At 46.1% G+C, this 14,570-nt stretch overlaps 1 protein-coding gene across 1 annotated transcript in view; it reads left to right on the top strand.

Annotated features, from left to right (window-relative positions):
- The window catches only part of LOC135057153 (NACHT, LRR and PYD domains-containing protein 3-like), a 318,674-nt gene that overhangs the window by 244,779 nt on the left and 59,325 nt on the right, over window positions 1–14,570 (top strand). The window contains exon 11 of the mRNA XM_063963052.1: window positions 11,776–11,946. Coding sequence (XP_063819122.1) covers window positions 11,776–11,946 — 171 coding nt within the window. The remainder of the gene's footprint in view (window positions 1–11,775; window positions 11,947–14,570) is intronic.

Below are 14,570 nucleotides of genomic sequence, written 5' to 3'. Positions count from 1 at the left end.
ACCCGAGCGCGCCCGAACGTCATCATGACGCTGTCGGATTCTCGCGAGACTCGGATTCTATATAAGGAGCCGCGCGTCGCCGCCATTTTCACACGTGCATTGAGATTGATAGTGAGAGGACGTGGCTGGCGTCCTCTCCATTTAGATTATAAGAGAGAGAGATTTACTGGAGCTTAGGACTAGGAGGAGTACTGTAGAAGTGTAGAGAGTGCAGAGAGTTTACTAGTGAGTGACCACCAGACAGTGCAGTTTATTTAATATATCCGTTCTCTGCCTGAAAAAAGCGATACACACAGTGACTCAGTCACATACCATATCTGTGTGCACTGCTCAGGCTCAGCCCAGTGTGCTGCATCATCTATATATATTATATATCTGTCTGACTGCTCAGCTCACACAGCTTATAATTGTGGGGGAGACTGGGGAGCACTGCAGTGCCAGTTATAGGTTATAGCAGGAGCCAGGAGTACATAATATTATATAGTGAGTGACCACCAGACAGTGCAGTTTATTTAATATATCCGTTCTCTGCCTGAAAAAAGCGATACACACAGTGACTCAGTCACATACCATATCTGTGTGCACTGCTCAGGCTCAGCCCAGTGTGCTGCATCATCTATATATATTATATATCTGTCTGACTGCTCAGCTCACACAGCTTATAATTGTGGGGGAGACTGGGGAGCACTGCAGTGCCAGTTATAGGTTATAGCAGGAGCCAGGAGTACATAATATTATATTAAAATTAAACAGTGCACACTTTTGCTGCAGGAGTGCCACTGCCAGTGTGACTGACCAGTGACCTGACCACACTGACCACCAGTATAGTTAGTAGTATACTTATATTGTGATTGCCTGAAAAAGTTAAACACTCGTCGTGTGACTTCACTTGTGTGTTGTTTTTTTTTTTATTCTATAAAAATAAAACTCATTCTGCTGACAGACAGTGTCCAGCAGGTCCGTCATTATATAATATATAATATATACCTGTCCGGCTGCAGTAGTGATATATATATATTTTTTATATCATTTATCATCCAGTCGCAGCAGACACAGTACGGTAGTTCACGGCTGTGGCTACCTCTGTGTCTGCACTCGGCAGGCAGTCCGTCCATAATTGTATACCACCTAACCGTGGTTTTTTTTTCTTCTTTATACATACATACTACTACGACATCTCTTTATCAACCAGTCTATATTAGCAGCAGACACAGTACAGTACGGTAGTTCACGGCTGTGGCTACCTCTGTGTCTGCACTCGGCAGGCAGTCCGTCCATAATTGTATACCACCTAACCGTGGTTTTTTTTTCTTTCTTCTTTATACATACATAGTTACATAGACATCTCTTTATCAACCAGTCTATATTAGCAGCAGACACAGTACAGTACGGTAGTTCACGGCTGTGGCTACCTCTGTGTCTGCACTCGGCAGGCAGTCCGTCCATAATTGTATACCACCTAACCGTGGTTTTTTTTTCTTTCTTCTTTATACATACATAGTTACATAGACATCTCTTTATCAACCAGTCTATATTAGCAGCAGACACAGTACAGTACGGTAGTTCACGGCTGTGGCTACCTCTGTGTCTGCACTCGGCAGGCAGTCCGTCCATAATTGTATACCACCTAACCGTGGTTTTTTTTTCTTTCTTCTTTATACATACATAGTTACATAGACATCTCTTTATCAACCAGTCTATATTAGCAGCAGACACAGTACAGTACGGTAGTTCATGGCTGTGGCTACCTCTGTGTCTGCACTCGGCAGGCAGTCCGTCCATAATTGTATACCACCTAACCGTGGTTTTTTTTTCTTTCTTCTTTATACATACATAGTTACATAGACATCTCTTTATCAACCAGTCTATATTAGCAGCAGACACAGTACAGTACGGTAGTTCACGGCTGTGGCTACCTCTGTGTCTGCACTCGGCAGGCAGTCCGTCCATAATTGTATACCACCTAACCGTAGTTTTTTTTTCTTTCTTCTTTATACATACATAGTTACATAGACATCTCTTTATCAACCAGTCTATATTAGCAGCAGACACAGTACAGTACGGTAGTTCACGGCTGTGGCTACCTCTGTGTCTGCACTCGGCAGGCAGTCCGTCCATAATTGTATACCACCTAACCGTGGTTTTTTTTTCTTTCTTCTTTATACATACATAGTTACATAGACATCTCTTTATCAACCAGTCTATATTAGCAGCAGACACAGTACAGTACGGTAGTTCACGGCTGTGGCTACCTCTGTGTCTGCACTCGGCAGGCAGTCCGTCCATAATTGTATACCACCTAACCGTGGTTTTTTTTTCTTTCTTCTTTATACATACATAGTTACATAGACATCTCTTTATCAACCAGTCTATATTAGCAGCAGACACAGTACAGTACGGTAGTTCACGGCTGTGGCTACCTCTGTGTCTGCACTCGGCAGGCAGTCCGTCCATAATTGTATACCACCTAACCGTGGTTTTTTTTTCTTTCTTCTTTATACATACATACTACTACGACATCTCTTTATCAACCAGTCTATATTATTAGCAGCAGACACAGTACAGTACGGTAGTTCACGGCTGTGGCTACCTCTGTGTCTGCACTCGGCAGGCAGTCCGTCCATAATTGTATACCACCTAACCGTGGTTTTTTTTTCTTTCTTCTTTATACATACATAGTTACATAGACATCTCTTTATCAACCAGTCTATATTAGCAGCAGACACAGTACAGTACGGTAGTTCACGGCTGTGGCTACCTCTGTGTCTGCACTCGGCAGGCAGTCCATAATTGTATACTAGTATCCATCTCCATTGTTTACCTGAGGTGCCTTTTAGTTGTGCCTATTAAAATATGGAGAACAAAAATGTTGAGGTTCCAAAATTAGGGAAAGATCAAGATCCACTTCCACCTCGTGCTGAAGCTGCTGCCACTAGTCATGGCCGAGACGATGAAATGCCAGCAACGTCGTCTGCCAAGGCCGATGCCCAATGTCATAGTACAGAGCATGTCAAATCCAAAACACCAAATATCAGAAAAAAAAGGACTCCAAAACCTAAAATAAAATTGTCGGAGGAGAAGCGTAAACTTGCCAATATGCCATTTACGACACGGAGTGGCAAGGAACGGCTGAGGCCCTGGCCTATGTTCATGGCTAGTGGTTCAGCTTCACATGAGGATGGAAGCACTCAGCCTCTCGCTAGAAAAATGAAAAGACTCAAGCTGGCAAAAGCAGCACAGCAAAGAACTGTGCATTCTTCGAAATCCCAAATCCACAAGGAGAGTCCAATTGTGTCGGTTGCGATGCCTGACCTTCCCAACACTGGACGTGAAGAGCATGCGCCTTCCACCATTTGCACGCCCCCTGCAAGTGCTGGAAGGAGCACCCGCAGTCCAGTTCCTGATAGTCAGATTGAAGATGTCAGTGTTGAAGTACACCAGGATGAGGAGGATATGGGTGTTGCTGGCGCTGGGGAGGAAATTGACCAGGAGGATTCTGATGGTGAGGTGGTTTGTTTAAGTCAGGCACCCGGGGAGACACCTGTTGTCCGTGGGAGGAATATGGCCGTTGACATGCCAGGTGAAAATACCAAAAAAATCAGCTCTTCGGTGTGGAGGTATTTCACCAGAAATGCGGACAACAGGTGTCAAGCCGTGTGTTCCCTTTGTCAAGCTGTAATAAGTAGGGGTAAGGACGTTAACCACCTCGGAACATCCTCCCTTATACGTCACCTGCAGCGCATTCATAATAAGTCAGTGACAAGTTCAAAAACTTTGGGTGACAGCGGAAGCAGTCCACTGACCAGTAAATCCCTTCCTCTTGTAACCAAGCTCACGCAAACCACCCCACCAACTCCCTCAGTGTCAATTTCCTCCTTCCCCAGGAATGCCAATAGTCCTGCAGGCCATGTCACTGGCAATTCTGACGATTCCTCTCCTGCCTGGGATTCCTCCGATGCATGCTTGCGTGTAACGCCTACTGCTGCTGGCGCTGCTGTTGTTGCTGCTGGGAGTCGATGGTCATCCCAGAGGGGAAGTCGTAAGCCCACTTGTACTACTTCCAGTAAGCAATTGACTGTTCAACAGTCCTTTGCGAGGAAGATGAAATATCACAGCAGTCATCCTGCTGCAAAGCGGATAACTGAGGCCTTGACAACTATGTTGGTGTTAGACGTGCGTCCGGTATCCGCCGTTAGTTCACAGGGAACTAGACAATTTATTGAGGCAGTGTGCCCCCGTTACCAAATACCATCTAGGTTCCACTTCTCTAGGCAGGCGATACCGAGAATGTACACGGACGTCAGAAAAAGACTCACCAGTGTCCTAAAAAATGCAGTTGTACCCAATGTCCACTTAACCACGGACATGTGGACAAGTGGAGCAGGGCAGGGTCAGGACTATATGACTGTGACAGCCCACTGGGTAGATGTATGGACTCCCGCCGCAAGAACAGCAGCGGCGGCACCAGTAGCAGCATCTCGCAAACGCCAACTCTTTCCTAGGCAGGCTACGCTTTGTATCACCGCTTTCCAGAATACGCACACAGCTGAAAACCTCTTACGGCAACTGAGGAAGATCATCGCGGAATGGCTTACCCCAATTGGACTCTCCTGTGGATTTGTGGCATCGGACAACGCCAGCAATATTGTGTGTGCATTAAATATGGGCAAATTCCAGCACGTCCCATGTTTTGCACATACCTTGAATTTGGTGGTGCAGAATTTTTAAAAAAACGACAGGGGCGTGCAAGAGATGCTGTCGGTGGCCAGAAGAATTGCGGGACACTTTCGGCGTACAGGCACCACGTACAGAAGACTGGAGCACCACCAAAAACTACTGAACCTGCCCTGCCATCATCTGAAGCAAGAAGTGGTAACGAGGTGGAATTCAACCCTCTATATGCTTCAGAGGTTGGAGGAGCAGCAAAAGGCCATTCAAGCCTATACAATTGAGCACGATATAGTAGGTGGAATGCACCTGTCTCAAGCGCAGTGGAGAATGATTTCAACGTTGTGCAAGGTTCTGATGCCCTTTGAACTTGCCACACGTGAAGTCAGTTCAGACACTGCCAGCCTGAGTCAGGTCATTCCCCTCATCAGGCTTTTGCAGAAGAAGCTGGAGACATTGAAGGAGGAGCTAACACGGAGCGATTCCGCTAGGCATGTGGGACTTGTGGATGGAGCCCTTAATTCGCTTAACAAGGATTCACGGGTGGTCAATCTGTTGAAATCAGAGCACTACATTTTGGCCACCGTGCTCAATCCTAGATTTAAAGCCTACCTTGGATCTCTCTTTCCGGCAGACACAAGTCTGCTGGGGTTGAAAGACCTGCTGGTGACAAAATTGTCAAGTCAAGCGGAACGCGACCTGTCAACATCTCCTCCTTCACATTCTCCCGCAACTGGGGGTGCGAGGAAAAGGCTCAGAATTCCGAGCCCACCCGCTGGCGGTGATGCAGGGCAGTCTGGAGCGACTGCTGATGCTGACATCTGGTCCGGACTGAAGGACCTGACAACGAATACGGACATGTCGTCTACTGTCACTGCATATGATTCTCTCAACATTGATAGAATGGTGGAGGATTATATGAGTGACCGCATCCAAGTAGGCACGTCACACAGTCCGTACTTATACTGGCAGGAAAAAGAGGCAATTTGGAGGCCCTTGCACAAACTGGCTTTATTCTACCTAAGTTGCCCACCCACAAGTGTGTACTCCGAAAGAGTGTTTAGTGCCGCCGCTCACCTTGTCAGCAATCGGCGTACGAGGTTACATCCAGAAAATGTGGAGAAGATGATGTTCATTAAAATGAATTATAATCAATTCCTCCGCGGAGACATTGACCAGCAGCAATTGCCTCCACAAAGTACACAGGGAGCTGAGATGGTGGATTCCAGTGGGGACGAATTGATAATCTGTGAGGAGGGGGATGTACACGGTGATATATCGGAGGGTGATGATGAGGTGGACATCTTGCCTCTGTAGAGCCAGTTTGTGCAAGGAGAGATTAATTGCTTCTTTTTTGGGGGGGGTCCAAACCAACCCGTCATATCAGTCACAGTCGTGTGGCAGACCCTGTCACTGAAATGATCGGTTGGTTAAAGTGTGCATGTCCTGTTTTGTTTATACAACATAAGGGTGGGTGGGAGGGCCCAAGGACAATTCCATCTTGCACCTCTTTTTTCTTTTCTTTTTCTTTGCATCATGTGCTGATTGGGGAGGGTTTTTTGGAAGGGACATCCTGCGTGACACTGCAGTGCCACTCCTAAATGGGCCCGGTGTTTGTGTCGGCCACTAGGGTCGCTAATCTTACTCACACAGTCAGCTACCTCATTGCGCCTCTTTTTTTCTTTGCGTCATGTGCTGTTTGGGGAGGGTTTTTTGGAAGGGACATCCTGCGTGACACTGCAGTGCCACTCCTAGATGGGCCCGGTGTTTGTGTCGGCCACTAGGGTCGCTAATCTTACTCACACAGCTACCTCATTGCGCCTCTTTTTTTCTTTGCGTCATGTGCTGTTTGGGGAGGGTTTTTTGGAAGGGACATCCTGCGTGACACTGCAGTGCCACTCCTAGATGGGCCCGGTGTTTGTGTCGGCCACTAGGGTCGCTAATCTTACTCACACAGCTACCTCATTGCGCCTCTTTTTTTCTTTGCGTCATGTGCTGTTTGGGGAGGGTTTTTTGGAAGGGCCATCCTGCGTGACACTGCAGTGCCACTCCTAGATGGGCCCGGTGTTTGTGTCGGCCACTAGGGTCGCTAATCTTACTCACACAGCTACCTCATTGCGCCTCTTTTTTTCTTTGCGTCATGTGCTGTTTGGGGAGGGTTTTTTGGAAGGGACATCCTGCGTGACACTGCAGTGCCACTCCTAGATGGGCCCGGTGTTTGTGTCGGCCACTAGGGTCGCTTATCTTACTCACACAGCGACCTCGATGCAAATTTTAGGACTAAAAATAATATTGTGAGGTGTGAGGTATTCAGAATAGACTGAAAATGAGTGTAAATTATGGTTTTTGAGGTTAATAATACTTTGGGATCAAAATGACCCCCAAATTCTATGATTTAAGCTGTTTTTTAGTGTTTTTTGAAAAAAACTCCCGAATCCAAAACACACCCGAATCCGACAAAAAAAATTCGGTGAGGTTTTGCCAAAACGCGTTCGAACCCAAAACACGGCCGCGGAACCGAACCCAAAACCAAAACACAAAACCCGAAAAATTTCAGGCGCTCATCTCTAATGTATATGCCATGAGCTGAATGGACATAGAACCAGTGTAGAGTAGGGAGAGGGAGAGAGAGGTGGAAAGGAAGAAAGAGAGGTGAAGGGGGAGAGAGAGAGAGAGAGAGAGAAGGAGACAGAGGGAAAGAGAGTAAAAGACTGGGAGACAGAAGGAGAGATATGGAGATGGAGGAGGAGAGTAAGGGAGATGCAGGGGGGAGGAAGAGAGATGGAGGGGGATGGAGAAAGAGAGAGTGGGTAGAGAAAGAGGAGACAGTGAAAGGGGAGATGGAGAGAGAGGGGAAGCAGGGACAGAAGGAGGGGAAGAGGAAGAGATAGGGAGAAAAAGAGGGGGGAGATGGAGAGAGGAAGAGAGAGAGGGGAGGGAGAGATGGAAGAGGAGAGGAAGAGGGAGGTACAGCAGGCTGATAGAGAGGGGCAAGGGAGATAGAGAGGCATGAGAGAGAGATGGTTGAGAGAGAGATGGGGGTGAGGGAGAAAGTACTGAATGAAAGAGAGGGTCGAGAGAGAGAGAGCATGAAAGAGAGAGAGAAAAGGTTGAAAGAGAGAGAGAGAGAGAGAGAGAGGTGGTTTGAGGGAGAGAGAATAGGGGGTGAGGGAGAGAGAGCTGAGGGAGAGAGGGGCTAAGCAGCACTTGCCACTTGTACTGCACTTGTGTTTCTTTTTTCCTACCTGGCCTTGCATCAGTGGTATTGACAATCAGTGGCTGCTGCTGCTGTGGTGCCAGGAACAGTCAGGGTATGTTGGAGTGTGGAATAGAAGTAGGAAGAGAGTGCCCCCTCCTCCCTCTCCGTCAATCCGGACCAGGCAGCATTATTGAGTCAGAGGAGGGAATAGCTGAGAAAAGAAATAGCGGATCCCCCCCCCCCTCCAGCCGTGACCCAAAAAAGACTGTGTGCATTGGCAGCGGACCCTGGCTCCGGTGTACTGAGAGTTGCCGCTCTGGTCCCTGCAATTCAGGAGCCAGCAACTATCTCTGGCGTACTCACAGCTTCCACTCAGGTCCCTGCAGTTCAGTGTGGGCATGGGAAGCTGGCACAGCAGCAGCTGTAAAGATCCTGGCTTCAGCATACTGACACAGCTGCCAGCCCGATGGCAGCTGAAAAGACCCCAGCTCTAATCCCTGCAGTAATGGCCCGCAGCTGGTGCATGCAAAGAGGATCGCAGGTGGATGCGGATGTTAAGCCCACAGGGCAATTGCGCTACGTGCCATGCACCATCTGCCCACACCTAGTTATGGCCCTGGGTGGAGCATGTAATAGTGAGAAAAAAATGGGTATTGACATGATGCCACGCCCATTTTTCATGCTCACCCCTGTACAAAGAAGGTGATCACCAGGGGTGGATTGGGACACTGGGAGAGTCCACCACTCGGCTGGGACACCTGCTCCCCTCAGTGGCCGTGCTCCTTATATGCTGGGCTGATTCATATATCGGTGGCTGTCATGAACTGTGCCTTTGCACACGCGCAGAATCTCATTAAAGCCGCAGCAAAGAATTCACTGTGTGCCAACCTCAAAGCAAATGACTAGCGGCAGCCAGGGCAGTGAGGGGCTGGGCATAACACATATCGAGGATGGCTATCATTACTATACAGTGACCAGCCAACCTACCTTGAGCTCAGAGTGGGCTGCAAGGATCAGCCCTCCTCTTCCTGCTCCATGGCTGAGTCAATTTTTGTGCTTCCTCTGCATCCTCTCCTCACCACACTTATTGTCTGCTTTCTGCTTCACAGAAGGATGAGGTAGAAAGAAACTAGGCTGGGGGAGAGATGATACTCCCTCATCTTATAAGTAGTAATAGCTGTGGCTGAGAGCACTGTTAATGGGTCAGCAACATTAATCAGATATATGGAGCGATCTAAAGTTCTATCATAGTCTGTGTGTCTGTAAAAGTAAGTTACTAATTGAAATAATATTCCACCTTCAAATCATTTGCTCATCATGTTACACTCTGTTCCAGGGATCCAGTAGTTAAATAGTGCTAATCAGTGCTCCTGTAGAGGTGGTGGAACTCACCCATTGTTGTTATGCCCCCCAAGGTGTGTCCTCCAACCACCCCCCCCCAACCCACCCCCCACAGCCACTAGGTGGATCTACCCTGATATGGTGCCTTGACAATGCCAGATTCACAACTAGGGTTAATGATGTTCAGAGCAAATAAGAGAAATGTTGCCCCTGAAACTGTACTATTTTGGCAGTATAGTTATGTAGGTACTAAACTACACATTGGCAACACAAATAATGGAAGTGCAAGAACAAGGTGTAAAACCTCAAAACAACTGGGGTGAATACGATGTGCACACGTAAACACAGTATTGTGTATAAGGTATTGAAAGTGAATGTACAACGATACCACCATACGGAAGCGCACACGATACTTATGAGAAAATAGGTCCTTCACTGAATATCCCAGGAAGATCTACTGTAGCTGCTTGATGCTACTCAATGCCACCAAAAAACAAAATTGCCCTAGTCATTGGTGCTCCTCCACTTTATATCAGTTTTGTTTTGTCAGCTAAGCAGGCCCTGAGATCTCTAACCTGACCTAAAAACACCCCACTCCACCATTATATTTTTGCTTTTTTTACTGACTTGATGATATTGTAGTCTACCTTCACTAACACCCTAGCAGCACCCACACTGCTTATTCAGTAATAAAATCCCTAACAACCCTCATTGACTTTCAACAACTCTTCCCCTAAAACACTCAGAATACTACTCAGAGATATGTAAGACAAGTATGACCCCCCTACACCTCCCTCCAGCATCCACTCACTGTTGCTGACCAGTATAGGGCTTAGAGACACCTGTGGGCTGCTGTGTGTCATCTGTGTGAACCTCCCACAGCCAGAACAGAGCACTCCGGCCTGTGAGCCCACTTCTATTGTGCGCAGCGGTGGCCATGTATTCTGCCTGGCATGTCCAGCTCCTCTGCTCTCTGTCCGCCACTGGGAATGAGACCAGACATCGCTCCATGACATCAGTGCATCTCATTCCCAGCCTGCCATAGGAGGGGGAGGTGGGCCATGCCACTGTAGTACTACCCGCCTCCCTAATCTATTTTCTTCTATCCTCCATACCCACAAGCATTACCTGAGAACTCTCCTCTTCAGGCAGCTTATCACATCCCATTACCACCCACATAACCTCCCTAAGCTATCCTACTACTTACCACCCACTCAGGGCAGTAGAGAGCCTGGCTGGGCCCAGGTACTTTTAGGGGGTGTGGACTAATCACAGGAGGTATGGTCATGCACCCTTAGAAGAAATACTTGCAAAAAGTGGAATTTTAAGTGCCTCCATGGCCACTCGTGCAGCCCAGCATACAGCACCGTGTGCTGGGCTGAGGAGATAAGATGCAGCTGCTGCTGCCATGTAAGGGGGAGGGGGTCTGGGGCCCCCACTAGGTCCTCACTGGGCCCTTTTATCAGACCTGGGCCTGGGTAATTTGTACCATCTCCCCCCTCTCTTGGCACCACTGCACCCACTACACAGTGTACATATAACTGACGTGATCTCTTGCTATGCCTAATCTCACACTAGGAGAGACCTCTTGTACTGTCTCCCAATGAGAATTATTTTGCTGATTGCTTATCAAGTAGCAAAGGTATGAATGTCTAAATTCTGGATCTATTACATAGGTGATGCCATGGATTACAGCATCCAGCCTGGCAGGGAAGGGATTACAGGAGATCCTTCTCAAGCAGTACTATAGCTATATGCTAGGGTTGTGGTTCATAGGGTCAACCACACTTAGATCCACAGTGTCTAGGTAGATCCACTATTGGTCGACAGTGGCTAAGTTGACACCCAGAATAGGTAGACACAAGCTTTAGGTCGACATGAGCAAGGTCAATATCACAAACGGTCGACATGTGGTTTTTTAAAATTTTGGGTGTCATTTTCTTCGTAGAGTGACCGGTAACCTCATGACTCGCTTTGCTTGCCATGCTTTGGGCAAGGTGCCTCGCTGCACTTGGCACAGGTTACCATACCCAATTGTAGTCCATGTGAATCGTAAAGTATGAAAAAGTTTAAAACATTTTAAAAAATTGTGAAAATATCATGTCGACCTTTTGTCATGTAGACCTAGTACATGTCCACCTAGTGGCCATGTCGACCAATAGCGGTCAACCTAATGACTGTCGACCTAAGTGTGGTCCACCTAGAGACAGGATACCATATGCTAGACCTACTAATGTCATCTGCAGATGCTGTTATTAATTGGAGACAAGCTAGAAAAAGCTATTTTTTTTTTTGCTTGGTAATTAGATCCACATTGCAGTTATAGGATCTACACTATTTTGCATAAGTTTGCATAATGCAGGAGTTATTTCTGATATTTACTGCATTGAGAAGTTGTTAAATAATTTCATTACTTAGATTTTTGTGTTACTCATTTGGAAACCGTCATTTTTGCATAAGTTAAGGCTTTATAAAAAGTTAGTAAATGTTCAGTGATAGCATCATTCTGAGTGTGATGCTGGAAATAATAAAAAATGACCTAATCCAGATCCCTCATCTCTCATCAGGTTAGAGCACTGCGGTCTGACCTCCTCCTGCTGTGATGATCTCCGCTCTGTTATTACTACAAACCACTCTCTGACCACACTGGACCTGTCAGAGAATGCTCCAGATGGGCCAGGAATAAAACTTCTGTGTGAGGGACTGAAACACCCGGCCTGTACCCTGCAGGATCTTAGGTAAGATATGTCTCCATGATAATGTAACTGTTGTGAGTATACAATGGTATATGTCTATCTATCTATCTATCTATCTATCTATCTATCTATCTATCTATCTATCTATCTATCTATCTATCTATCTATCTAATCCATCCATCCATCTCCATATAACAATGGTGAGTCATATTGCTACGGTAATTTACTTATCCACTTAACCCTTTCATGCATAGAGGCTGCTACAGTGGAAAGCTGCTTTTAAGTCCTTATTTCTTATAGGGAGCCATTTATCAATCACTACATTTGTAGAGGAATCTGGGAGGTAAATTTACTGAGGGCCTAATTCAGACCTGAACACGAAAACAAAATCTTTATCTAATGTGCAATGGGCAAAACCATGTGCACTGCAGGTGTGGCAGATGTAACATGTGAAAAGAGAGTTAGTTTTGGGTGGGTTATAGTAGATAGAGAACTGCTTTTCATCAAACTAATTTGACAGGTTGACATGCCCCTTTTCAACACCTCTCGTTCCCGCCCTTTTTTTAATTGAGTGTGATATAAAAAACTGATATAAAATTGATATCAAATGAGAATTGATTTGCTATTAAGAAAAAAAATGGTCCCTTAGACAATCAGCGCATATATGTCACAATCTGCAGTGGCAAACGCAGGATTTGCAAGGGGGGGTTTCCAGAACTGGGCGGAGCCAATCACGGGGGTGGGGAGTGAGGTGACCCAGTATATGCTGGGTCCGTAAAACTAGTGTGCCTGCATGTGTGTGTATGTATATATATATATATATATATAGCTACACATATATATATATATATATACACACATACACACACACATACATATACACGGGTGGTCTTCAGTATGCCGGCGGTCGGGCTCCCGGCGACCAGCATACCGGCGCCGGGAGCCTGACCGCTGGCATACCGACACTTATTCTACCTCGTGGGGGTCCACGACCCCCCTGGAGGGAGAATTGAATAGTGTGGCGCGTGTAGTGTGGCGAGCGCAGCGAGCCCGCAAGGGGCTCATTTGCGCTCGCCACACTGTTGGTAAGCCGGCGGCCGGCCTCCCGGCGCTGGTATGTTGGTCGCCGGGAGGTCGGCCGCCGGGAGATCGTAGTGAACCCATATACACATATACATAGCATATTAAACATGCATATATATATATATATATATATATATATATATACACACACACACACATACAGTACACATATATATACACATGTGTATATATATACATATATCTATCATGTGTGTGTGTGTGTGTGTGTGTGTGTGTGTGTGTGTGTTTATATGTATGTATGTATGTATATACATGTGTATATATGTAGGCACATGGATATATATGTACTATAATTAAAATAAAGTAAACTTTTATTGCACTTGCAAGTGCCACCAGGAAGACAGCAGGCTGCAGAGGACGCTAGACAGTCATTAATAATACTCATGCAGCGGGGGGGGGGGGAATTTTTTTTTTTAGTGGAGGGGGATTTCTGGGTACTCGGAACCCCCCCTGGGTGCGCCACTGATCTGTCTCAAATCATATCATTTGGTGACTTCTGCCATCTGTCCTGTATCCTGTGTGTTTTCTGCTGGCTGGGATAAACAGCTCACCAGACATACATAGTAACATAGTATCTGAGGTTGAAAAAAGACAATTGTCCATCGAGTTCAACCTATTTGTGGTGTCCTATGCATGATGATTTGACTAAAATTTCTGACTGATGCTGCTGTCAGCCATTGCATTTTATCCCTATTTATAGTAACTATAATGCATGACTATGCACCATACCCCTGGATATCCTTATCCAATAGGAATTTATCTAACCCATTCTTATCTGTGCATTTTGGTGACCAAAAGTATATAGTTGTACAGTATAGTAGGCCATTGCTGTATCTTGTAGCTCTGTGTCTCTGCAAGTATCCATTCCATATCTGTGCTGCATTTTTGTGAGCAGTATATATAGTAGTACAGTGCAGCATTTTGGTACCAACAGTATATAGTTGTACAGTACAGTATGCCATTGCTGTATCTTGCAGCTCCGTGTCTCTGCAAGTATCCATTCCATATCTGTGCTGCATTTTTGTTAGCGTGTATATATAGTAGTACAGTGCAGCATTTTGATGACCAACAGTATATAGTTGTACAGTACAGTAGGCCATTGCTATTGATATAATAATATTACTGGCATATAATCCCACACATTAAAAAATGGAGAACAAAAGTGTGGAGGGTGAAACAGGGAAAGATCAAGATCCACTTCCACCTCGTGCTGAAGCTGCAGCCACTAGTCATGGGAGAGACGATTCAATGCCATCAATGTCGTCTGCCAAAAAACAAAATTTCAGTAAAATGACCCAAAAATCTAAATTAAAAGCACCTGAGGAGAAGCGTAAACTTGCCAATATGCCATTTACGACACGGAGTGGCAAGGAACGGCTGAGGCCCTGGCCTATGTTCATGGCTAGTGGTTCAGCTTCACATTAGGGTGGAAGCACTCATCCTCCTGCTAGAAAACTGAAAAGAGATAAGATGGGAAAAGCATAGCAAAGAACTGTGCGTTCTTCTAAATCACAAATCCCCAAGGAGAGTCCAATTGTGTTGGTGGTTGCGATGCCTGACCT

The sequence above is a fragment of the Pseudophryne corroboree genome, chromosome 3, assembly GCF_028390025.1.
Source record: "Pseudophryne corroboree isolate aPseCor3 chromosome 3, aPseCor3.hap2, whole genome shotgun sequence".
NCBI classification, from domain to species: domain Eukaryota; kingdom Metazoa; phylum Chordata; class Amphibia; order Anura; family Myobatrachidae; genus Pseudophryne; species Pseudophryne corroboree.
Note: the sequence above shows the minus strand (reverse complement) of the source record. Positions and strands in the feature narration are given on the sequence as shown.